The sequence below is a fragment of the Calypte anna genome, chromosome 6 (genome assembly GCF_003957555.1).
Source record: "Calypte anna isolate BGI_N300 chromosome 6, bCalAnn1_v1.p, whole genome shotgun sequence".
NCBI classification, from domain to species: domain Eukaryota; kingdom Metazoa; phylum Chordata; class Aves; order Apodiformes; family Trochilidae; genus Calypte; species Calypte anna.
Window position 1 is genome coordinate 7,025,459 of NC_044252.1, and position 27,869 is coordinate 7,053,327.

Genomic DNA, 27,869 nt, shown 5'->3' on the forward strand with positions numbered 1-27,869 from the left:
GACATGCAAGATCCCTAGGCAGAAAACTGCAACCTTATTATTATTACCTGTGTTAACATAAGTACATACGAAAAAAAGTCACCTCTTTCCTCCAGCTAGCACAGAACAGTAATACAGAGCATGCAGATCACAGCACGATGCACTGCATCCTAAATCAGAGTGACAAAATAAACCATGCTGAGAAGGGACCATTTATGTGCAGCAGATAATTCTGGATAAAGAAATTTATAGCAAAACAAGACAAGCAATGTCAGAGCAATCTTCACGGGGCTCAGTTCTGCTACTTTTGAATGTTGTACTTCTATTCCTCTTCAAGTTTTGCATTCTGAAGCTTCTATGGATGCCTGCGCAGGGAATACTCCCCGTGTACATTTTAGTTATAAATAATGGACACTGACTGGACTTTAAATCTTTTCTGTTTCCAGAACTGAGGCGTGAGGCTCCATAAGTGCCCCCAAGTGGCTTCAATTTCTGTCCTCAACAAAAGATCAAAAGAAATGCAGGGATGCCTGTCCTAGAGAAAAACATGCAGAAGAAAGAGAAAGACACATCCAGTAAAGATGAGACAGTAAGTGACTATTTCTGGGAAAACAAAAGAAAAAAAATTTAAAAAATGTTAAAGATAGATGATTTGACAGTGTTTAATGCTGTAAATTTATATATATTAATACAATAATTGTAAACCAAGTTCTTGTTCCAGACTTGATGTATTTGTTTCAGGGGACACCAGTTATTCTGCAGTAGTTTATAGTCAGCAACTTTGATCTAACAGTAATGCTTCTCCTTTCCAAATACACTCTTCCTCCCAACATCCTGTGAGGATTTCCAGTAAGTGAAATATTATTACACAACAGCAGATTAATTACTACAGTCAGATGGCATATAGTGATTTAATAGTATAAAACTATCAAAGTATTACAGATGATTCATGTTCAAGCTGGTTTAAAAGTTGTCAAATGTGTATGCCTACAAATAGTCAACCCTTTGGGCTGAAAGCTTTTTTCCTAAGCAGAGTCATGATCTGTACAGTAATGATACCTAGAAAGATAGGGCAAAAGCTAGATATCAAAAAGTAGAACTACTTGGCACATCTGTTTCCACTGATAGAGAAATCAATGACAGAAAAGATATGCCTGGACTAAACATAGCTTGAAACTGTAGAACTGCCATTCTTTTATTTCTGAGATCCAGGGTCTATTACAGGCTAAATTGGATTTGCATTTCCATTAGTAACAGGTGATCCTATGACACTTTTTATTAGCATCTGAAAAATCTGCTTCTAGATAGGGAAACATAACACAGCACTGACATTCCTGTGGGTATCAAAAGGCAGAGCTGGTATTTGAGCTCATGACACCCACTCCCTGCCTCCTGTTCAAAGGACTTTCTCCCAGCCCCTTCCTCCCTGAATGTGCCAGCAAAGGAGTTTTTAGATAGCCTTGCTCTGAGCAGCAGATGGAACTAGGTGACTGACAGACATCTCTTCCAACCAAAATCACACTATGGTCCTGCAATCCTATGAAAATGATTGTCTGTTTTATAAGGATCTAGTTAAAAAATCTGAACTTCACCTGCTTTAGCAGGAAAAATGTCAAATTAGAGAAGTAAACCCTCCAAAAGGTTATGGTTTACATGAATTGCTACTGGATAAGCACAGCTGTATTAGATGAGCCTTTCTCAACTGGAAGACACGTCTGCCTCCCTGAGGAACCATTCTTAGAGCATCACAACCCCTTGCAATTTGCCAGTCTTTTATGGGTTACTTTCCTGCTTGATTTTCCCATTGCCCCCATAATTCCTCTGCCTTTTAAATCACCGATTACACTTCACTTGTTTAATTCAACATTAAAAAAGAAAGGAAGCTTAATTGCATGGATTGCATGAGATTGTTTTCTTCCCATATTCTGTGGTTTCCTGCTCAAAACAGAATAAACCATGCATAAACAGACGTGTTTTGTCAAACCTTCAAGAAGGGTTCTGGACTGGGCAACAGCAGCGTTTTGGTAGGTGAAACACAGGTTTTATGAGGATCATATGTAGTCAGGACTAATAAACAGACCTGCACTTTTCTGCTTCTGCAATTATTTAAACAATCATATTAACAATCTGGCAAGTGCTAACTCACCGTTTTACTGATTACAAGTTAAATGAACTTTACTAACAAATACCCTCTCTTGCTGCATTAATTTATTATGTCCTAATGTATTTGAAGATTTCCTAGACTCTATCTCAGACTGCTGGCTTGCATCATGCCTGTTTGACTTGTTTGGCCTAGTATTTCTAGATTATTTTTTTTTTACCAATGAACATTCTTCATTTTCCACTGGTTTCCTGACCTATTTCAAAACCTCATTGGCTAAAGGCCTCCAAAAGGAACTACTGGAGAGGTACCACTGCTTCAGTATTGCACACAACTGCATGCTAAGTCCTAAAATTCAGGCATTTTAAGACCTAATGAAACTCCCCTGAAGTCCCACAATTACATTGCAGAAATCAGCTATCCTTACTGATAAAACAGAAGAAATAGATTTTAAAAAAGATGTGAGAAACCAGCCTGTTTGCTGTTGTCTCAGCATTGCCTTATTAACCACATTGCTTAAGCAACACAAATGGCAAGAACAACAGTCAAAACTCTTGTCTCTTGAAGATCCATCTTTGCACCTGCAGAAGTGATTAACAACAGGAACTCTTGACTGGTTACTAACCACATATGTGCCCAGGACTGGGTCAAACTGAGGAAAGTGTTTTAAGGTGGTTGTGAGACCACCAGCAACCCCTGGAGATGGTAATGGGCATGCGTGGAGGAGGTGGAAAACCATGATAAGGGGTTCCTAGAATGGGTGGAATAATTCCAAGAAGAGGAGGAAAGATAGTCTTGAAGTAACCATACTTGGAGGTGACTGGTTGGAGATCTTCCCCACCAACAGCTACAAAGGACTTGTGAGCCATTGCTGGATCTGTGGTGGTAACCCTTGCTTGCTTTGCCATACTACCATAATACCTCTTGCTTTTTCAAATCTTTTTCCTATCACCTGAATACCCTTGCTGCTAATAAACACATAGATGTGTGACATTTGACGTCATTTATATCTTAACTAAAAAATAAGGAAAAAAAAAAAGGGGGCGGTTTGGGAACAAGTAAAATTACTTTCTAATATCTTTTTTTAATTATTTTATGGGTAGGCAGTGCCAAAACTTCCAGTCCCACCACTGCAACAGACCTTGCGCATGTACCTTCAGTGCATGAAACACTTGGTGCCAGAGGAGCAATTTAGAAAGACCAAGGTCATTGTGGAGCAGTTTGGAATTGCAGGAGGGGTAGGGGAGTCCTTGCAGCAAATCCTCGAGGAAAGAAGGGAAAAGACAACAAACTGGGTAAGCAAATATGGATGAGAAAAAAAATTGTGGTGTTGGATGCTAATTTACAACTCTTTGTGACGTTCTCTGTGTGATCACTACTTTCTTTGGTGGGTCAGTCAAACAGGTCACATCAGATTCCACCAAAAGGAATTAATATTTCAGACATAGTAGACTAGAATTTTCAAATTATGTTAAAATCCATGTCATTATTATGTTTTCAGATCACCAGTTTGTTGACATAAGTGAAGGAACTCATGTACCTCAAGCACACACAGTTGTCAGCTCTACCTGCAAGAAGCATTATATTAAATCCTACTTGGATGAAATTTCTTTCTTTCCCTTTAAGAACAACAAAAAATGCTTTCTAATAGGTTTAGTAAAAGTGCATTTCACTTTTAGTATGTAGCCAAAATATGTATCTTGCACTTTCTATCTAGCCAAAACTCTGATCCACTAAAATTATTCTGGAACGAAATACTTTGCAATGCAAATTATTCTTTTTAAATTAAACTGTTATTTTCAGTTCATTGTCACACTATACCATAGTTACCCTGAGGAAAGTCCAGCCTTCTGCTTCCCAAGACAGGAAAATTAAGTAAGCCATAGATTAAATAGATTTTACCATTCCACAAAGCCACAGTTCATCCTGCCTGCATTAGCCATAATAGAACATGGCACCTGAAAACTAGAAACACTTCTTTTATTGAAGTTCTTTAATCCCAGCAAATATGGGAGACACTGAATGGTTTCATGCATTCAGTGAAATCCAGTAGATTTGCTGCTGATGTCAGTGTGGGCCTCCTTTAATTTTTCATTTGTGTGACCCACAAGGAAGCTCCATCAAATTGCTACTATAGTCAGAAAAAAGGCTACAGTACTGGCAATGCTTTTACTTTAAAATCAGTGCTTAATTTCTGAATTGTTGTCACAGTCTGAGGGTCCCGCTAAATGCCAACCAACCTCATTTTATTATTGTCTCAAAACATGTTTTTAGTGGCTAAATTAACATTTGCTTAAATATTGTTCTTGATAACAAATAGTGTTCTGGGAAACAGCTCTTCACTTAACCACTTACAGAATGAAAATTAGGGAGGATGTATCAGCATTTCCTGGAACATCTCAACTTTAAATATTAATTATTAAAATTAAATACATGATTCTTAAGATAAACTAGAAATGTTTTTATTTGGAATTTAGCTTGACAGGAGTACAGCTCTAGCCTGTTCTCCTGAAGACTCCAGAGACTGTGGGGGAAGCATCTGTTCTAACAGCAATGAAATACCTCAGAGGAAAACTTTTTCAACTGATGCATGCATTCATACTTATTTCTGCATAATTTCGTCGTTGTTTATAGTTCTTAAACACAAAGTATGCCCTCTAAACTCAGAAAGGCCTTTTTATAAAAACCTCCTTTTCCAAATGATTCTTCTTCAAACTGCTCAGACATAAAGAAATATTGTTACTGTACATCTGTGTATTCCATAAAAAATGGCTAGAAATTTAATACATCTCTCTGCCTGGGTCAAACATCAGTAATTTGCATTTGTATCAGTGGACACAGAGGGAATTCTCCAGGGGCCCTAACCACATGCCAGTATATGCAGGACTGAACCATTAGGCTCAGGATATTCTTTTCCCACTGCCTTGCTGCAGGACAGTATCTGATGGCTAACAACAGAAGACCCTGGCATCACTGACACGTATTGGAAGCCCCCTGAGGGAAATCATCACTATTAAAATTCTGTCCATCTCTTAAATATATCTCCATCATTATTCAAGAGTCAGTTGTTAGCATGTTGTACTCAAATATTTTTTGTTGCAGAGAAAAGAAAACAGCAAAATATCCAAACCACCACAATATGGAGCTTGTTTACTTTTTAATGGAATACACTGTAAAGTGCCATTGATTGAAAAATAGGATTATGGAACTGTGGCTGATTTCAGTTGAGCTGAGGTCACAAAGCCCAGAGTGAAAATGCTCAGCAGCTCCATTAATCAGAGCACATGCCTGACACCAGGAGCACCAAGCACTCTCCCCTCTTGCTCAGACTGCCTTTCTGCACGTTGTTCATAGCTTTAAGATTTCATGTCCCCTTCCCTTAGGTGTTCAACTACTGGCTGGATGACATGTACCTCAACAACCGGCTTGCTCTTCCAGTCAATTCCAGCCCAGCAATTATCTTTGCTCGTCAGTACTTCAAGGATGTAAATGACCAGCTGAGGTAACATACTACAACTTGCAGCTTTTGCTAAATGAAAGGGTATTACAAATATAATGCTTTTGCAAAGAGACAACAAAGTTTCATTTTATAATAAGGGTAAGCATTGAATTATTTCCCACTAGGCCTGCTGACTGAAGACAGTGTTTCTGGGGTTAGTCCTACTGATATGCAGAAAGGAAAGTGTTATTACTATTACATTATTGCAGGAAAACAATGCCAGGGGATTTATATGTTTAACGGAATATCTGCAGAGCTTTTTACAGTACTATTCAAGTCAACAATTTTGTGGTGGAAAAAATAAATACTAATTTCTGACGCATTGTTTAAAGGGAAACAATATTTAATGTGCCATCACTGTGACTTGTAGCCACCCTGCAAACTGAAAAGGCCACCCTGGCATTAAACTGTCACTCCCAGGTGCCCAGAAGGGCACTAGAAACATGGGGGATTTAAGAATAAGAATTCAGAAATCATTCCTCCCAACAAAAACACTGCTTCCCAGCCCTGAACTGACCTTCCGCCTTTGAGCTATTGTGCAGAATAACAATAATTTGAAAACTGAAAAGGTATGCAAGTAGCCAAGTACAGAATATACTTCTCCAGACATGCTTAAAAAAGGATTCCATTTTTCAGCCTTTGCCAAAACATCTTCTTCTCTTAAAACAGTAAACCAGACCAAATCTGCCCTCATACAGGGCAGTTTTCCTCTTGGCTTTTATCCCTCTCTCAGCGCTCATTACTGAAAGAATTAGCTGCATGTGAATTTATCCTACTGTAAAGTATCCAGAACTTTGAATCTGATATGTGCTATTTTACTATTTTGCATAGACAGCCAGTGTATCTTTTTACCTGAAACATAACTGTAAACACTTCCATTTATTACTGAGTAAATTTATTGTGCACACATCTCCACTTTGCATTTCCTACTGCACGTGATTTAACAAGTAAATTTTTTTCTCAGAGCCTCCCATTCAGACACTGCTCAAATGGACTGTGTCAGGAAATAGTACACCTGTTGATAGTTCTGCAGAGAGAATATCTGCTTAGGACAGGAAGTACTCTAATAAATAGGGCAGCTTATGAGTGTTGATACTGAAACCCACATTAAGTATTCTAATAAATATTCAGCCTGTGCTCCCATTCTCTAAATAAATGCCTCCACACTTCCTCCTGTGGTAGTCTCTTTAACCATTTGAAGGGATCATCTCTAGGATTTCATATTTCTCTTGACGTGAATTAATTTAGAGTTTGGGTGGGGGTAGGGGGTTCTTCTTGCCAAGCCAGAAGACTTATGCTTTGTCATCAATCATTTAGGCTCTTTTCTGTCTCTCAGAAAAAAGCTCTGTGTTGCCAAATGACAAAAGACTGATGTCACTTCTGTCTGCTACTTGCAGGTTTGCCGCCAATCTCATTTCAGGAGTGCAAGACTATAAAGCTTTACTGGACACGTAAGTAGCTTGGAAAGAGAGCTGCTGCTTGAGTACCTGCAGGGCTTCTAACTCAAGGGTGCTTTAACATGCCCGGAGTCAGGCTGCATTGCACCTCTCCACCATTGGGAAGGGCTGGGTTTCCACCATGCTTCAGGGCAAGTGCTTTAGCAATCTTCTGTGCACTTTCTGCTTCATTACTGCAATCTATCAGGTTGGAGGAGGATCCTTTTTGATGTCTGGTAGTCATACCCGAGGACATACAGTGCAGCCCAACACACTCTGTTAGGCACACAATCTGCCTAACAAAGGCTATTGAGGATGTACCAGGAGGTCTGTGCTCCCCAGCCTCAGAGAGCAGCAGCACTGAAGTTATGCAGGCTGCACATCTTCCCTGGCACTGGACATCTGCTACACCCCCTCCATATATTGCACCCTCCAGTTAGTACACCAGCCCTCCTGCTTCCCTCACCCAAAAAAGAAATAACTTACACCACCAGAAGGAAGCCAGGCTGGTTCAGTGGGTATCAAAAAGAAGTTACTGATACTATTGTTACTTTGTATAAAAACAGGAAAAATTCATGATTCTTTATGGCATCTATGAGATAGCTCATAACAGCATTTTACATAGCACTTCTTAACCTCACCTAGCATGAACAAACTGCTACTGAAATCACTGCTCACCAAAGAAGAGAAACAGCAGAGAGCCAAGCACAACAGCTGCTGTACCTTGCTAGGGAAGGGGTCATTTTCCTTTCTGGCAATACAAGAGGCCTATGTGATATGCTTTAGCCAATGCTTATTTGGATGAGGAAGGCAAAGTTCGTATTCAAACAATAAAGACTGTATCATTTATAGATTAGATAAAAGAAAGAGGAAGAGGTTTTTTAATTTTTCACTTCAAAAGTGTAACAGCTACTTGGAAAGTACAGAACAGGTATTTATTTAACAATAATCTTTTGCCAAAGATATTCCATGCAAATGCATACACGAGCTCTGGCATGCTGGGAAGTACTATTGCATACTAATACAGTTTGTTTCTTCTCTATGTGACAGCATTTGCAATGAGTTAAAGAAACCACATTGCTCAAAGGATTAAATTTTTATTGACTTCACTACTCTAGATCCAAAGACTCCTGTGATAAGATCTGTCTGCCTTAAATCAATAATCATTTAAATGTCACTCCTGTGTCCTCATATTGTTACTGTTAGCTTATCACCCCTCCTGTGTAATTATGCAGGCACCATAATTGTAACATTTTCAGTTCCTTGTTGGTGTTGAGGGCTTCCACCAGGAAGTGTACTGCTAGCTTCTCAGGGATCATCCCACATGCAGATGCACAATATTTCAGCCAGGACTAAATATTTCAAACAAAGCTTAGCTTGTTTACCTTAAGAGTTATAAGATTTTAGACAGACATCTCCTAAATCAGTACAAGATTTTCTGGTAGCATCACTCACAGTTAATAACCCCTTTCTAAATGGCTATAATTACAGATCCTCTTATCTAAATCTACCATGCTATTCCCCTCTTTTCCATCATCATAGATGTTCTTTACAATTCTGTTAAATCTAAAAAGATTTGTGCATTCTGCAGAATGTGAGAGGAGAACACTGAGTACCTGTACAAGGAAATAAACGATAACAGAGGATTTGAAATCCAGGAACAAAAATGAATATACCTGTTTTAAAACTGCATCAGAGAGTTAATTTCTAAAGAGACAGTTGAACAAGATAAAACTAGTATAAAATGTTACCCTGTATCAGCTGTGGGACAGTAATCCTTCTTGCCTGCTTCTTTGGCCTTCTCAGGCTGGACTGGAAGCTGTCCTCTTTTGCTGAGGGAAAACCTCTGCACCACAAGAAGATATTCTTCCTCCCATGGTCTCTGCAGTCTCTCCCAATTGACAGAACCATTATTCCATGAAATGTCAGTGGGATATTTTACAATCCATCACCATAACTGTGATAACTTCTTTTTTTCTCTCCTCTAAATTTGTCTTTTAGGAAGTGTTTTTCAATAAAAAACGTACCTTTCAACAAAAATGGAATAGGGTTTTGGCACTTATTAGCAGATAAGAGAGGCTCTGGAAAAGAGAGAAGCCCTTAATATTGCCCCAGGCATTCCTGTTCACCAGGCAAGGCCCTCTCTGACCCTCTCTTAGCTCTCTTCACAGTACAGTGCACTGTGATATGCAGCAAATTTCATCAGTACCTGAGTTTTAAGGTGCTTCCTCTTCCCAGCTGTTCTGAATTCTGTCCTGGCAAGTTTCCAGGGTCCTGTTCAGGCAGGCTTTCCACGTGCATTGCAAAGCTGCTTGTGACCTGCTGTTCTTTCCATCTCTACTAGATGACAATGCAACTGCTTAATGAATATGCATGAAGCTGCCAGGAATGATGTGTTTAACTTTGGTATGGGAATTCATCTATTTCACTTAAACTGTAATCTCGTTTTATTACTCAATTTGTGTTATACCTGATCTAATTGTAACAGAACAAAGGACAGATTAGATTTCTTTTCCTTTCTGTCTCTCTTTCCTCTCTCCCCTCTTTTCCTCTGGCTTTGTTTTTCTCCTTTTCTCTCTCCAGCCATGCTTTACCTGTTGATTTTGCTCGTGGACAGCTGTCTGGTCATCCTCTCTGTATGAAGCAATACTATGGACTCTTTTCTTCCTATCGTCTTCCAGGACATACCAAAGATACCCTTGTGGCCCAGAAAAGCAGTGTAATGCCAGAACCAGAGCACATCATTGTTGCTTGTAATAATCAGGTAAATGAGTGTTCTTTTTTTATACTTTTCTATATTTCTTAGTTTGCTTAAATTCACTAAAGAAAAGCCTAAATTCATCACTGTTCACAAACACCATTAGTGTGCTACATATGAGCTCACTTCTTCCCAAGTATTAACTGTCAGTATTTCCAAAAGATGCTTCTGCAGCATTTTTGTCCTTATTCCACATTATGTTCCAAGTACAGTGATGCAGAAAGGAGGGATGTAGCAGAATTCATTTGCTTTTTGATTCAAACAAAAATGTTTATTAAACAGAGATGAAACCACAGAGGAAAAAAAAAATCTTATCAGAGTGCATTCACTGGAAATGTTGTTCTCTTGACAGTCAAGTATTGGCACATGATGCTTGGCATATATGCCACCACCCCCTCCAGAGGAGCCTAAGCTATGCCTGTAGAAGTTAGCTCAGGTACAGGCAGAAATACTGAAGCATCAGAGTGAACCAGTCCCAACCAGTAAGTGCAGTCGAGCAGCAGAGCATATTGGCTGGGCAGGGTACCTTATAGCCCAACTTGACTGTCTCTAGTACTGGAGCTGTGCCTGCAGGCCCCTGGGAACGAGGGATAGATCCTGATGGCCCCTTTTCTGGGATGTTCTGTTCATCTCCAGGGGAATTTCTCTAGATTCGCTAGGTTATTTTTAAACTATTAATATCATAGAAATAATTTACATACTTCCTGATTTTACCCCTTCAGCTTTTTAAAGCTTTTTCAAATAACATATATTTTATTTGAGCCCAGCACCCAATATAAGTCTCCTATAGCAATTGGCATTACACTGGTGTGAAGACACAGTACTGGGCCAGTCTCCAGTGGTTTTATACTGCATTGCCTGCAGGTTTGGCTCTCTCCAGGCAGAACTTCTGCATCTCAACACCCACACAGGAGAAAGCAAAATATTGGACCAGTAAGGGTCCAACCCATCTGTGACTGTTCTGACTCCTGTAATTTTTTTTGCAGTTTTTTGTTTTGGATGTTGTCATTAATTTCCGTCGACTCAGTGAGGGAGATCTTTTCACTCAGTTACGAAAGATAGCCAAAATGGCAGAGAATGAAGAGGAAATGCTGCCTCCAATTGGCCTGCTGACAACTGATGGAAGAACAGAGTGGGCAGAGGCCAGGACAATCCTTATGAAAGGTTAGCAGCAGCAACCCCAGCTTTCTCTTCTTCATCATCTTCATCCTCACCATCATCGCCTTTCTTTGCTGGGAATGAACATTACAGCCAATGTAGGACTGAATGTGCAACTTCACTGCTGAACCTTTCTAGCAGGAGGAACCTCAGTACCTGTAAGGGTTCAGATGTGTGCTACTAGGTTTGAGCCTTTGGATCTGCATGTTTAATTGTTATGCCATGAAAATTGCTCTCACCTCATTCTATGTTTTTCATCACATAAATTACATTACATCAGATTTTGTGATTTGTCTTTCTTCACATCCATTTTGCACCAACAGGAATGATGCTTTTGGCAAGTATTTGACATTTTCATCTTGTCTAACAAAGGCATCTTCACGTTAAACACCTATCGAATCTAGCTGTGTACCCTCTCTAGTGAATGGAGAAAAATAGAAAGTAGCAGGCCTCATTCATCCAAATATTTAGTAAGTATCTGGGAAAGGTGACACCAGTTATTATTTGGATATAGTTCTTGCTCTCTTCCAATAACAGGCAGCATTAGCTTCCTGGAAATATTTCTTTTCCATCCCAAGTCATGGGTCTTAAGTTCTTCTGCAATTCATTGCCTGCTTCATGTTACATTTTTCACTGTTTGATCAGCTCTCTAGACACGTGTGTTTCTTTCTGTAAAAGCATCTTTCCCCTACTTTTCTGCTTCTAGCAGAACTTAATTTTATTCACTATAATACCTCAACTCAAGATACCCTGAAGTAATATGTCTATGCCCTTATACTAAGGGCTTCATATCTGCCAAAGATGTGTGGGCAGCAGCCACAATGAAATATATATATAAACCTATCAGACAACACAAAGCAGAATGCTGAGCAAGCTGTGAGCAGTTTGTAAATCACTATCCAAGCAGTTTTTTCTTGAAGGTGCCTGTCCACAAACACCAGCAGCTGATGTATACAGGGTTAATTTCCATTCACAGGGATCTTTTCCACCTTTGCACTAATATACCAAGGTGATTAGCAGAATAAATACCACAACTACAGCCAACCCTGAAAGTGTCAGATATTAGAAGAACATTACAGCCAAGAGGACATTGTATGTCTTCTCCCTTATAAAGCTTCTGAATGCTTTTGAAGACACTTCATAGGGTCATCCGTGTTTCACATGGCAGCACAGAGAGCTGGCAGAAAGCTCAGACTATCTGCATGCCTCATCAATTACAATCTCCCAGCTCAAGTCTGTGTAGGAGCTGGCAGAACCACCAACCAGGTGTCTTCCCTAGGAGTCTGCTTCTGTGGGCAAGGGAGGAATATGTGCTATGCACTCATCAGGTCCCCAAGCAGCCTGCAAGAAGTCAGGCTGGTCCCCCAGTCCCTCAATGCCCCCTTGTAGAATCCATCTGAGAGCAATAAACAGTACTTGAACATAACCTTCAAGAGGTCAGACCTTCCCCTCTTCCTTCTCAGCCACTGCTGTCACTTGCCTTTCTTGCTCTTGACACCTAATTTCTTGCATATTTATGATCTTTCTTACTAGACAGTATCAGGAGAATAAAGCTGGGGGATAACAAGCATTTGGGGCTTTTTACTAGTTCCTCACAAACCTACGTTACTCATTTTGGGAAGGTACAGTTTTTCTTACATTTTCATGAAAAACGCTGTTCTTTCAGAGGAACCAGCTATTTTTCATACTTGCAAACATTAAAACTTGCATGACCATTTTGGCTCCATATTTCAAGTGCAAACGAGGATAGCTTAATTTAAAATAGTTTTTTCCATTCTTTGGGCTAAAATTACCTCCCAAATTAAACACAGATTTGTTGAACTTAGCACAGATTTGGAAAAAGTTTTGATCACTCTGAATTCATATCTTTAGTTAAGAACATTCTCACCAAAATCTAGCAAAACCAGCAGATAAAAGCTGGTTATTAAAGAATTTTAAGTTTATATTAGAAAGCCCTTTTTCCTTTGGTCTTGTTAAAAAGCATTTAACAGCAAGTAGTGATGTTACATGCTTTTGAATAATACAAGTTCTTGTTATAGGTTCCATATTTCTCTTTTCAAATAAGAGCTGTAGTAAGTGCTCACAATTAAATATTTCTTATGCCTCAAACTGGCTCTCAAGAGCAAATAAATCTTTACCTTCATTATAATACTGAGTTTAAGAAACTGAGAAAAAAACAACTTGCATAAATACAGGTTGGAAAGCACTGAGGACAATGTAAAAATAGACTTTGTAGTCCACCTGTACAAGCAAGAGTGACAGGACAGGGAAAAGAAACAGAGAAAGGAAGCCAGAAGAAGTATATTTTACTCAGCAGTACATTAGTGATAGAAGTGAAATGGAATGTGCCAACCCATGGTTTTGGCAATTCTATGCTCAAAAACTAAACTTCATGGCCTCATCCATAGATGTAACCTTATGTCAATATACCTAGTCCAGAGACAGGATGGTTTTAACACAAGAACACAAAACCAACATGGTTCCTGTTGTTTCTTGTCCAGAAAAGCATTTTAATGTGAGAACAGCACAAAACAAGTATAGGCCATGCTGCTTCAGAGAATATTGCAGCAACAGCATGAGCTCTGAAGTTCTGTTTTCCACTCATCCTTTCTCTAACTGTTATATACAAAATAAGCAAGCATTGCTGGCTTTAAGAGTGAAATAGATCTATTTTGTAATATAATTACTTCAGGAAGTGAAAGGCAGAAAAATAAAGGGGATATTATTGAATCATATGAAAGACACACAGAAATACTGCAAAATTTAAGAGATGAATTAATGCCTTGGTGTCACGTTTCCTTGCACTGAGACATTCTGCTGCTGAGAGAACTCTGCAGACACCATCTCATTGCACAGGCAGGGTCTGATCTTCAGTACTCCCCAAGGCAGCAGGGTTCCCCAGCCAGTCCTGCATTACAGGCAAGAGGATGTCACTGTTTCACTCTTTTGTCCCCAGACTCCACTAACCGTGACTCTCTTGACATGATTGAACGGTGCATATGCCTGGTGTGCCTGGACAGCCCGAGTGGGGTGGAACTGAATGATACAAACATGGCACTGCAACTGCTACATGGGGGAGGCTACCATAAAAACGGGGCCAATCGTTGGTATGACAAACCAATGCAGGTAAAGACCTTACAGTACTGTGATGTTGCTTACTCGTGGTAGGGACCACTCAGAAGCAAGTGGCAGAAAGAGGGGAAGGGGCCAAAGGGAGACTCGCTGTGAGCAGTCCCGTACCTTGCCAGGCTGGGGAAGATGAATCTAATACCCTGCTGGCAGGGGAAGGGGGAGATTCTCCCAACACAGGTGTGCTCTCACCTTCCCACCATTGCTGAAGTTGCCTTTTGCACTTGAGGAGGTAGACAGATACAGACATGCACTCATTCAAATTAAATAAAAATGCTGAAATAGCATCCCAGAACAAAAAAGAAAAGCACAATAGATTTCTCTGTTTTCTCACACCTTTTCCTGACATCCTACAAAGATTACTGATCATTTAGCATGTGCTTAAGTTAGTGTAAGTTCTCACTTAACAGACTGTTTACTCATTTAATGACATATTAATTACATTCTTTCTGAGACCTTCCTGGAAGTATTGATTTCTTCAGCCTCTTATCTGAACAGATTTTGATTGTGTTATTTTAAAGTTTTCTTCACATTTTGCAACAGACCCAGGGTGAAGCAATGTAATAATCTCCAACTGCCAACAATGTTGACACATCATGAAAAACTGACAAAAGCCCTCACTGATGACAGTGGTTTTTGTTAACATAATGGGTAACTTACACAGAACACTATTTATTCCCTGTATATCTTGCACTTGTTCTTTTCCTTGCTTAGTTTGTGGTAGGAAGAGATGGAGTCTGTGGTACTGTATGTGAACATTCCCCTTTTGATGGCATCGTACTGGTGCAGTGCACTGAACACTTGCTCAAGCACATGTGAGTCTCCTTTCTGTAAACCTACTGATGTTGGAAATCAGTCATTTACCTGCTAAAAAAAGCAGTCTTTACCAAAGAGATTATTCCTGTGACCTTAATGACTTTTCTCTCACATACTAACAGGAAAGAAAGCTCCAAGAAATTAGTTCGAGCTGATTCAGTGAGCGAGCTTCCTGCTCCACGGAGACTAAGATGGAAATGTTCCCCTGAAATTCAGGCACATTTGGCATCATCAGCAGAAAAACTCCAAAGGTAGAACAGATGCCACATTTTCCTCACCAATGACTGCAAGATGAGAACTACCCCCTACTACAGTGAGTGGAGGCATGGGTTTCCTCCTAAAGGACTCTCCCTGCCCTCCTGCTCCTCCTCATCTTCCTACACTGGACATATAGAACATGGCTTTACAAGATGGTACCCGGATGGGCTGGAGCCACTTCACTGTATTCAGGAGCTGCATTATCATTGTTTTCCTCCCATGTAAATATTGGGAAAGTCCACCAGTGGACAAAGAGCTGAGTCCTAGTGCATGGGATGCAAACATTGAAGGTTCTCTATTTTTGTGAATGCACTTTATGGGTTTTGACCTGATCCATGGCAAAGGCAGGGCAATGGGGATAGGCATATGGGACAGTAGAATACAACTGGTTTAAATAAACAGTTTTAATTCAGGAATGCAATTTGTTTATATCTATGTTGCTCCTACAAAGGTTAGTTCTGACTGTGTTTCCAGACTCTAAAAGGTTTGCATGATCTTTGGGGTTGGGGATGGAAACAAGAGATGTTAGGATTTTTTTTTTCAAATTATTTCATCTCAACTCTCAGGCCTGTGATCTTTATAGATACCACATACATGAGAGTATGAAAGCATGCAGGGTGCAGAGTAATTAATTTCTGTTTCTAAATAAAGGTAGTAATCTTGTAAATTGAAACTTGCTAGGAGCTTTCATCAGGTTCTAAATCTCTACAGAAATCAGTTGAGAACAAAGGAGACCCTGGCTTAGGCTTCAGGAGTGGAAGCATTAGGCTTTAAAAAGTTAAAATAGAAATAGAATGACCTTAGAGCCTGTGCAACTAAAAGGGACTGACAAATTACTAGAAACAAGTTACCAAAGGCCAGGACAGTCTGCAGAACAGACACCACCTCTTCTGGGATTGTTCACTCTGGAGAAGAGGAGGCTCAGGGGAGACCTCATCACTCTCTACAACTCCCTGGAAGGCGGTTGGAGCCAGGGGGAGTCGGTCTCTTCTCCCAAGTAGACAAGAGGGCATGGACTTAAGCTCTGTCAGGGGAGGTTTAGGTTGGATATTAGGAAGAAATTCTTTACAGAGAGGGTGATCAGGCACTGGAATGGGCTGCCCAGGAAGGTGGTGGATTCTCTGTCCCTGGAGGTTTTTACGAAGAGAGATGTGGCACTCAGTGCCATGGTCTGGTAACCATGGCAGTAATGGATCAAGGGTTGGACTTGATGATCTCAGAGGTCCTCTCCAACCCATCTGATGTTATGATTCTATGATTCTCACCTCTGAGTGGGTACAGGCAGGAAACAATCTCTGAGTTTTATTTGCAAACAGAAATGGAACATAAGATTCTTGCATCTCCCCCCACAGTAACGACTCTCTCTCTTTGCCTTCCAGAATAGTGCAAAATCTGGACTTTATTGCCTACAAGTTTGAGAACTATGGAAAGGAATTTATTAAGAAACAAAAGATTAGCCCAGATGCCTACATTCAAGTAGCACTTCAGCTGGCATTTTACAGGTAAGGTTAATTCAAATCATGGGCACAAGGTAGCAAAAGAGGAGATTGACAACGTGGTTTTTATACAGAGGATCTATTTTTTATTTCAGAATGCCAAAAAATGCCTCCTGCATGGCAATGAGTGATCTTGCCTAAGGTCTGTAGGTCAGACAAAATAGTTGCCACCCAGTTCCGAGGCAGAGTATAACTTCTTTTTCTCCCTCTCTCTCTTCTTGATCTACCTTCCCATCCCCATGTGCACACACACCATCTCCACCCAGTGCTCTTCCCACAGCTGTCCCTGAACTTGGCATAGAGGGTGAGGGCACATGGCAGGGAGTGCAAAACAGCAGGGGAGCCCAAGTCCCTGGGACAGAAATACTCCCTTGCCATTGCAAGTAGCTTGTGAGCAGCCATGCAGTAACCCATAGCTCACCACATGCATTCCCTGCACAACAGAGGCAAAAGCATTCACAGGAAAAAATAATACAGCATCACAGCAGATCAGAGCTCCTACACAGGTTAGTAACTACTGCTGCTTCCCTCTTCACAGGCATCTCAAGATTTGATAATATCCTCCAATTTCCATGACACTATCAAAGTTAAAAGCTTCTTTCTATGTTGTCACAACAGCTAATGCTCCAGATCAGTTGCATGGTTTCCCACAGAACTCAAATAATTCTTCATCATACCAAATTAAATGCTGAAGTGTTTTTTACCTAGGCAAAACCAGAGATGCCTAACACTTTCATGTACTCCATGAACATCTGTCAAACATCCATTTTGCATATTCCATTAGCCAAACTGTAACAATGACTTGGTCCAAGACTTTCAACTGTATACCAGCCATTATATAAATCCCATACATGCAACAAAAACCTTAGGGAACAGTTATGTTCCAAGAACCCTGCTTCAACTGGAAGGCACAGTAGGTCTTTTGAAGCAAGGAACTGTAGCTATATACCTGGAACCAAATTAAAGAATAGTCTTCACACTTTGTTCTATGTGCTGTGTGCATTTACATTCCAGCTCACAGTCTCGAATAGCACCCTTTTCCCCTTTCAGTTTTCTATTTTTCATTGACACTCAAGAGTGCCTTTTTTCTTGTTTTAAAGAAAACTTATTTTGTTCCTGTAAGAAAATGATTAATTACACAATTATTTTATGATGCAGCACAAATAAAACATTCCTTGAGATCTTTCAGTAAATTTTAGTTTTACTAGCCTGGTTATTACATAGCAAGTCATTCTTTACAGGAAATGCATAACTAAAATGTATACAGCTACATGCAGCTTTTCATATTAGAAAGGAGTGAGCATCCATCTTTTTTAAATTTCTTATAGAATTCTATCAACATTGAGATGAATACTATCCAAATAATAAAATCATGCCGTAATAATAAAACATACCAAGCCTGTATTTCTTTTAGTCTTTATGACTTCTCGAAAAAATTTCCTTTGTTTTTCTTTCCTCATTCTCTCAGATGCCACAGGAGACTTGTCCCTACCTACGAAAGTGCTTCCATTCGCCGGTTTAATGAGGGCAGAGTCGACAATATTAGGTCTGCTACCTTGGAAGCATTTGCTTTTGTAAAAGCAATGACTGATAACAAGACAGCTCTATCGGTATGTTGCTCTCTCTCCCTCTGTTTTTGGTTTGGGGTTTTTTTTTGGCAAAATATTAAGTAAATAATGCATTTTTTGATCCCCAGTCTCAATTAACAAATTGTTATCCAAGACCATAAAGGCATAGGGCAGGGTAGCAAACCTGACAGGATTTTGCTTTGTTTTGTGCAAACCAACTGTTAATTTAAACAGAAATATTTCCTTGTTTTTGTCTAAGTATCCAGAAGATTCACGGGTGTCTAAACACAAAATTATAAGGAACAAAAACCCCAACACCTGATTTTAGGCTTAGTACTGTCTTCTGAATGATCTATCATCAGATCCAAACTCTGCTCCCTAGAGAGAGCTATGCTGAATATGCAAAGTTCAGGATCATTATATTGCCACACCAGGGGAAGGGACTGACAAACCCCCTGCAGTAGATGGATCTGCTGCAGATAGCAATGTCTCAAGTGACATAATTCACATGCTCTGTTCTGGGTATGGTAGATATGTTCTGGCTGATCTTATTCTTTTAAAGGTATGTTTCTACCAAATCCAGTTTGTTTTATAGGGTCCTCAAGGGGGCTGAACCATAACAATGCAAAAACTTCATCAAGCTAATAAAACAACACTCCAAACGGTCCTGACATCACCCAGCAAAAGGAAAAATTGAATTGCCTTTCTTTGAGACACCACCATCTGTTTGCCAGAAGCACGAGTACTGTACATAGTAGATGGGGATGGATGCAAAGGGGTACATCTGAGAGAGCTGACACTATAGCTGCACAAACAGCTGTGTGCACTGTCCTTCCTGCCATCCCTGCAGAGCCTCCCTCAAAGTCTCTCTGCATGCCATTTCCACCCACTGCACTTTGCTGCTATATAGGGAATTTCCAGGTGGTTGTTTAGATGCAGAAAACTGCCAAAATACAGATTATTTTTCACAGTAAGCCTACTAGAGTGGCAACAGCCCACATGGCTGCACTTCAGAATCAAGCATAGCATTGCCAGAAGTATTGCTGGGCTGTAGATTAAGCGTTAAGTAATGAAGCATTGTAAGCCAACTTCTAATGTCCCAGAAGATGACAATATTTGCCCAGAATTGGTCTGTTCCTTCACTGTCTCTTCAGTCTCCTCTAGTTTACAAGTGGCCAGAATTTAGCTCATGATGAACAAGACTCAAATAAATTCCATGTTCAAATGAGTACTCAAAAGAAGTGATTCCCTATGCTGAGTGGGTAATCCAAGGCAGATAATGACCATACTGTTACACATAATAGTGACTACCATACAGTAGTCAAGAGGAGGCTGGTATTTGCTATCAGTGTCCTTTCTGACAACATGGTTGACTGTATTTCATCAGAAGCTGCTGTTGTCTGTGCACACCTTCCCATCCATGCTTGGGGTGCTCAGTATACCCCAGCCCCAGCACACACTTCCGCAAGCTGACTGCAGCCTTAGGAGGAGTCAGCCTGCTCCTAACATGTTGGTTTGACAGATCCTTCTTGTTCCTTCTGACAATATCTTCCTACCTTCCTTATTCCTACACTTACTGACTTCTCCAGCTCTCCCAGAGCTTCACCATTTCACCATCCAAATCTGAGATTCTGCCCACTGTTTATAGAATCTTAGGCTGTATTGCTTCACAGAAGGCTGCAGAAGAATGTCATGCATGTCTACAGTGAGTTCAGTCTCAGCCAAATCCTTACAATCCATGCCTTGGCAGTGCCAAACAGGGAGAATTATGGTTTCATTCCCTCTGAGAATCCTGCAGTCATCATGCAGACCAGTCCACTGATAGCTTTCCTGGCTTCTTGCCCACTGTGAGATGCAAGGAGCACTCAACTGATCTGTGATTGTTCTTTCCTCCAAACATTTAGAAATCTTTGTTTTGATGGGAACATCATTCAGTTCAATACTATACATATTTTTATCACAGAATTATAAGAAATAAAATTCACTTAGCACAGCCCTATTACAAGGTGATTTCTTTAGACCTACAGATTGCCTCTGGATGTGAAGGGGTTAATTCTACTTTTTTGGGCAAAGACAGGCATCACTTGGTTTAAGTAGCCTGGAACTCCCCCAAAATGCTGTTTGTTAATAGTCATTAACTGAAAACAAATTTTAAAAAAATTTCTCTTTGGTGCTGATACAAATGATCTTCAAACAATGGCTTGAACAGTCACCAAAGATTAATTGGGTTGGATTGATACTCTAGCAAGAGAAATATCTCATGCCTTTGACACTTGCTGTAAAAGAAGCATCATCTGACACTGCAGAGGTTGCTGAATAGCTGTAAATTCATCAGACTTAAAGACTGCATTTGGTAATTTAATCTGTATAAGGGAACTAAGGCCTAGTTCTAGTCCTATGAAAAAATATCAGACTCTCTACTTTGAAGGTCCCCGATGCTGCCCTTGAATTGCTTCTAAAATGAATTATTTGTTCAAAAGATCATTCATCATCCATAGAAGCTGAAGGTTGTCTGTTTATCTGGAGACCCAGCCATTTCTGGCTGTTTCAGGGTCTCCCAAAGTTGCAGTGTCCAACTTGATGTACAGCAGGGCTCTACTTCATAGGATCATTCCCTTAATACAAAAGGCTGCCATTTGACAGGAGTCAAAATTTACTAGCTTGTTATCTGAAATGTGACACATTTGTGGAGGATAGAGCAGCCTTGGAAAATGCTAGATGCCTTTTCACACAGTGGGAGTAATTTTTTGACCAGCTAGTAAAATATCAGTAATGGTTTTCATTAATATCACTGTCAGTGTCTAGATAAGCCATTCTGGAGAAGACATACTGCCTGGCTGCTTTGAAAACAATTTGTAATTGAGATTCGATTAGAGATTCAATTAGTAATCATCTACACCCCCAAAATGGAAAGATTCCATGAAACTGCAAGTCTTACCTTCAAAAAAACCACCACCAATAAGCCTGTTCAACCCTTGCACAACCAGGCACTGCTGCTGATCAGGATATCAAATATGGTTTTTCATTTATAAGGACTCGTTATACCTGAGTCAAGAGCAAAAGACATTTCTGAGCACTTGCTAGTTAACTGATGGAAGATGTTATTGCTTTGAGAACTTATTCAATAACAGATATATTTTGATTCTCCCAACAGGATTCTGAGAAGATGCAGAGATTTAAGGATGCAATCACAGCTCAGACTAATTACACTATTCTGGTAAGTAAAACACTGCTTTGTCTGAATAAGAACTAGCCAGTTTTTTTCAAGAAAAGTATGATACAATCATTAACTATCTACACACCAGAAAACATAAACACCTCTAAAAAGGAAAGTATATCACACTGCTATATCACACCTACAAAAATTTCTGAACATACAGACATATTCAACTAAATTCACCTTAAAAATATTTCCTGTAAGCAAAATAACAAAATTTTGCATTAGACATCAGTGGCAAGAACATCACTCTTGAACATCAGCTCTCTTATCTAGAACTGTCATGGAACATGGAACATGACATTCTGTATGCAATAAATTGATGGGGAATGTGCATCTGGGAAATGTTTATGATTGGGGGTTGGACTAGATAACCTTTAGCTGTCCCTTCCAAGCCAAATTATTCTATGACCTGTAACTGTGTCATAATAAGGAGTCCCATACATGAATTAGGACTCCACTATTTGTCACTGCATAAAGTAGCAATGGAAAAGTGGCCTGCAACTTAAACCTGGCAATCAAGATTTAATAAAGTTATTTTTTTAATAAGTACTGAAAAGTTTGCAAGAAAAAACAGTAGCCAGACAAAATAAGCCTTTTTTTCTGCACAGTCTGTAATCTGTATGTAAGCCATGCAGATAGTCAAGAAAAGTGGCAAGGACTTCTGAGAGCCTTATCAGGATGAGAAGCAAGGCTTAAAAGCAGCCCATTTAACTACTGTGTAACATGCATGAGAAAGAGAACTCCAGCTGCAAAATCTAGATCCTCCAAGTTTACAGGTATTTAGACATGTAAGCTATAATGTTACAGGTCAAGTCAAGACAGCAATGATACTGTCTTGACAGTAATACTGTGGGGCTTTCCACCTCCACACCCCAAAAACCCCCAGCATTTATGTATTTTCTTATGTTCCCTATCCCTAGGGAAGAGAGGTCCTTATCTAGGACCTGATCCTCAGGTGGAGTGGTTTTCCAAACTGCAATTTCTAATAAAGGTCATAAACAATGAGGGAATTATTATAGTGAGCTCTCTCTTCAAGACCTGAATGCAGTGTCTAATAAAAGAGATGCCCCCCCAGTGAAGAAATCTGTTTAGTATCAAATACAACTTGCTTGCTATTGATCAAGAATGAGACAATTCAGGTAATGCCCTACTTCCCAGCATGCCAAGACAAAGCACAGACACATTCTACAAGCAACTTAGTCAACCCACTCATGACATTAATAAATTCTAATAACCAGCTATGCTAGATGAATTTGCTACTTATGCTGCTTAACAAACCCACACTGTTGATTACTGTTTAAATAATCATTATATATAAGAAATCTTCCACTTCTAGAGGTGGTTTCAAAGGTGTACTCAGACTACTGGATAGGTGAATTGTTGCTTTCAGGCAGGATTTGTTCCTAAGACTGTGAAACAAAAGAAGTAGGAGAGAAAAGCTGTTTCATGTTTCAAGAATTGTGCTGGGAACCCACATCTTAGAAGCTGAGATTCCACATTACCTTTAAAGCTGAGGCAGCTGTTACTTCAGGGCAGCTGTCTCACCTGAACCATTTTAGGGTAATCTCAAAATTAACTCAAAATCCTGTAGGTCTACTAGGTGACAATCAATGGAATTTCTGTACAACTCTTGGAAAAAAACAAAACAAAAAGCCATAAAATCCCCCCATCCCCTCCTGAGTAATTTCAGTTCCAGAAACAGTTATAAAATTCATCCTCCAAAATAGCAATGAGAAAATTAAATTATCTTTACATTTCAAAAGGTCTCCAGGATTTTTTACTCTACTTCCCTTTCTGTTGTGCCTTTAAACTATGGGCAAGACTTATATGGTCTGACTAAATCGTGTAACAGATTGAAATGTAATAACTCCTAAGGAAAAAAAAAAAAGAAATCTACTTCATAAACCAAAAAGCAATTTAATGATTTTATTTCCCCTTGTTAGGGCTTACTAGTAGCATTGGTATCTTAAATGTGGATCTCTAAAATTCAATTTAGCACAGTTTTTTCCTATGCGTTGACTCACAGTTTATTTCATTAGCCTGTCTTGGCCTCTCCTCAGACATGACATTGATCTATGTGGCAAAAATGTCATTGCTAACAGCCCTATAAATCTTGTGTCATGGCAAAATATTTCCTTTGATTGTCAAGCCAGTTTCCCTCTATGGGAAAAACAATGTAAACACTGCCTTGATAATATGCTACTTTTTTTGCAAGCATCATCTGGGCTGATTAACAAATAGTCTCTTCACCAATGGGTGCCCATTCCTTAATAAGCCGAACAAGATGAGGCACACTGGGCCTCTTGCTTCAGGCACTACTGGTGGTTATAATTCCTCTCTTCAGAGTGAAAGCAAACTTGTGTCTATTTTTTATTTAATTCTCCACTTAAGAGGAAAACCAACCTGTGCTCTTTTTTAAACCTTGCCTTCTCTAAGGTTGCTTGTTTCCCTCATTGCAAGAGGCCTTCACCACAGGGATATCAGTTCTGCTCTCAGTGGAATACAGTGTCCCTTATTCATCATTTCATTCCTACATGACTTCAGCCTGTCACCAGGCATGACCTGCATCTCAGTCCTCACAATTAATGCTCCCACCAGATTGAAAAAACTTAGACTGAAGGATTTCAAATGCACATTTTTTTCCAAGTCAATCCTGCAGCTCAGTGCTGCAAGAACCGCTCAGTGATATTCTTCAGATGACAAAATTTTGATTTGGTTTCCTAAAGAACAAAAATTCTCTAACGATTCTGGCTGCCCATCTTCCTCTACTGACTTTTGATCCTGTTAGGCATTTTCAATCACATTTGCTAGCAGGGTAAAGATCTTAAAGCTATCACAAATTCCTTAAGTCTCTAGCATTAGGTAGCTATATAGAGTAGAGACCCGAGCATAGCAAGAGGTATTACAGGTTTGGCAGTAGTTGGTGTGAGCTGGCTGGCTGGCCACCAGTGTGCCCCTGCTCCTAACCTTCAGCCATGAGACAGGAGAGGAAACTGAGGACATTTGGGAGCAGGGTTAGAGGTAAGCATGGCTGGTTCTGGTCTGAAGATGATGGGGAGCCAAAACACGAGCAAGAAGGATGGCAAGTAAGACTACTCTAGATCTCCTGCTTGTCAAGCACATTATTCTTCCTTGTTAAGCCCTGTTTAATTTGACTGTGTGCTCATGGTACATGGATGGTGCCATCCAACTATCCTACGCTTACTGTTTCTAATTACCCGACTATAGCAAGGGCTAAAGTAAAGGCTACTCCTGATATAATTCACCCCTGAAATGATGTCAGCTCAGGGGGAGCAAACTGGGTTACTCAAATTAAATTGAGATGGTATCTGTGACCATAATCTCGGTCTTCTTAAGTGGTGATAGTGATACTAGGTCAACCTAGTAGTGATAAATCACTGGTAAATCTATCTGTTATTCTCTGATCCATTTAAATATGTTGCAGACATCTACCAAATCTTTGGATCTAAATGCTATGGAATAACATGCTTCACCTGCCAGAGTGAGAGGCAGGCAGAAAGGCAATGAAAGGTCCACTTCTTCCAATTTGAAGGTGTTTTGGAGCCTCATATCTTAAAATATAATCCAAGTGATGCAAAGGAAATTCCAAAACACACTTAGAAATTTTTTTTATCCCACATGCTCCCCTCAGCATTTTTGGAAGCTCAGTCCATGATATTCACCTGTAAGAGATGATGAACACCCAGCACACCAGATAACATCAACACATAATACATCTCAAGACCAGCTCCATCCATACATCTTCAGAGCACTATATGAATTTCTAGTTACTGATCATCAGCAAAGCATGTACTCAGAGTAATATCTGAACACTCAAACCATGTTCATCAACTCTGACCAGAAAATAAAGCAATAACAGCTAAGAAAATGTCTCCATACTCAGTTAAATGCTGGTGTCCTATCTTGTACACAGGCTATAACTGGAATGGCAATAGACAACCATCTTCTAGGGCTCAGAGAGGTGGCACGGGAACACATGAAAGAACTGCCAGAGATATTTACAGATGAGACATATTTGACAAGCAATCGATTCATCCTCTCAACCAGCCAGGTGAGTCTCTCCTGGTCACTGGCCTTGCTATGCAAAAGCTAATTCATTTGTTTCCTGCTACATCTTGTAGCTCAGTGGGAGAACAAATAATTTTTAAAACAAATAAACAAAAACAAAACACAAAGGAACAACAACAAAAACCCACATCCCCCCCCCCCAAAAAAAACAAAACCCAACAGAACAAAAAGCTCCTAGAACAAAAAAAAAAACTCAAACCCAACAAAACATCAAAAACCTGATAACACCGAGAAGTCTACAAAAATTTTCATATTTTTAATCCAGTTATTCGTTCTTTCTGCAAAATCAGCACAGTAAATACTGACTGAAGTTAACACACCTCCCTTGCAGTAGTCCAAAGCCCTTCCTGGAAATGCTGATAAACAAACCCAGTAAAATTTGTATGAGGAGTCAGTGTTTCCTTACTTTTCAAATTATGTATCTTCCTGTTCCTTTTCTTCTTCTTTTTCCCCTAAGGTGACAGCTCTAGTGCAAATTCTTTCTTTTAGTGACAGTAAAGCCACAAGCCCAACAGGCTCAAACTCTGAGAGACTGAAGGGATGAGGGAGCCATGAGGGAGTTTTACTCCTAACAGTAGCTGGGTTATGTATCTTTAAGAGCCTTCAGTTACTCAGGGTAAGACTGCAATGTCTTCAGACTTGCATCTTGGATTTACAAACATTTTAGACATTTACAGATATTTATGGATATACAGTTATTTGCAGCTATAATAAGGTACTCTAAGAGTCAACATTTCCAACATTTAATGATCTTAATAAGGAAATGTCTTTATAGCATATAGCCTAAAATTTAAATGTTTCATTGCATATAGCAGCAGTCCTAATGAAAGAAGAAATCTATGTAGGAATTCATTTACTGAAATAGTAACCCAGCTGCACAGATTGCAAGTATGCAACAAAGGAGACTTACAATATCATGCTACAGCATCAAACCTTAATAAGTAATTTGATCTTGTCATAATGTTTGTAGGCTTTCAGACATAAGTGAGTGGAACCAACATACTACTACATAAATTCTCCAAGAAACTATCCATGAGCAAAGAGTGCTTCTGAATAGCTTTATGGCCTTCGGCTGTTGCACAGCAAATTTATCTGACAATTCAATGGCTCTATTAGCAGGACTAATGGCTTTTTCTACACCATTAAAAAGCTGAATGTCATTTGTGAAGGCCCATGTACACAAAGTCTGAAATATATAGATTTCTAGCACTTACTTTATTTTCTGAAGTAGAAAATGTTTCACTCCTACATTATGCCATGATTAAAATAAGGTTTAACAGAAATATAACAGCTAGATGCATTAAGATATGGTTTTATACTGCATCACAGTTATAAATTATTACTAGAAACACACAATAATGCTTTCTATAATTGACTACACTCCTCACATTACAAGTTTAACGTAACCTTAAGCGACCCTTAAGAAATTAAAAACCTTGAAGTATTATATATCATAATTTTACATATCAGAATTACATACACCCTTAAAAATTCCTTATTTATCAGTAACAAAGCTTGTAGCTGTTAAAAATCTATATAAAGGGAGCAAAGAAGTGCATTGTATCCACTTCAAATTATACCAGTTTTCAAAGTCTGACAAACAAACAGAACAACTGAATTCTATACTGAGATAAACTCTTACCTTGCAAGTGGCAGCTCCAGGTCTGGACTTCTGAAAGAGGTAATACTTGATAGGTGGCAGCATTTGTAGCATTTGTTCATGTCTTTCCTCATTCCTAACAAGCTGATTTCAGGTGCCCTGATTAACCAGAGTTCATTCCTGACTTTCTCCCTGCAACCAGGTTCCGACTACTATGGAGATGTTCTGCTGCTACGGGCCTGTGGTGCCCAATGGTTATGGGGCATGCTATAACCCTCAGCCAGAGCATATATTATTCTGCATCTCAAGCTTTAAAGATTGTAAAGAAACCTCCTCAGACAAGTTTGCAAAAGCTGTAGAAGAAAGTCTCCTAGAAATGAGAGATCTGTGCAACAAATGCAGTTCTACCATGGCAAAGCCACTTGCTAATCAAGAAGCAGACACACAGCTGCAGAGTGACCGCAAACTCTAGGAAGCTGTGTGAATTATTCCCCTGAATTCACCTTATGAAGAAACAATTACTTAGCCATTCAAAGGCAAGATAGTGCTAGAAATATATTAGTGTAGAACCAAAATATAATTTGTTTTGCATTGTTGCTAACCTTTAAAACCCTATAATTACTAAATCTACCATTTCTTGCTTTAGAGTCAACAAAAAAGGTTTGGTGTCATGAGCTGAAATGAAGGACTAAGTAATACGAGTATGTGCTGTATGTACTGCCATTTCTAACCATAATCAACTTAGCCATTTTATTGCCTAAA

At 39.5% G+C, this 27,869-nt stretch overlaps 1 protein-coding gene across 1 annotated transcript; it reads left to right on the plus strand.

Annotated features, from left to right (window-relative positions):
* The first annotated feature begins 502 nt into the window (after positions 1-502).
* On the plus strand, positions 503-27,869 carry CHAT (choline O-acetyltransferase). Its single transcript, XM_030453428.1, has 14 exons — positions 503-568; positions 3,184-3,375; positions 5,464-5,582; positions 6,977-7,030; positions 9,599-9,779; positions 10,760-10,937; positions 13,888-14,057; positions 14,775-14,875; positions 14,999-15,127; positions 16,514-16,636; positions 18,099-18,240; positions 21,353-21,415; positions 25,353-25,490; positions 27,310-27,869. Exons 1-14 carry the CDS (start codon positions 506-508, stop codon positions 27,577-27,579), a joined length of 1,923 nt encoding a protein of 640 aa, XP_030309288.1. The 5' UTR covers positions 503-505; the 3' UTR covers positions 27,580-27,869.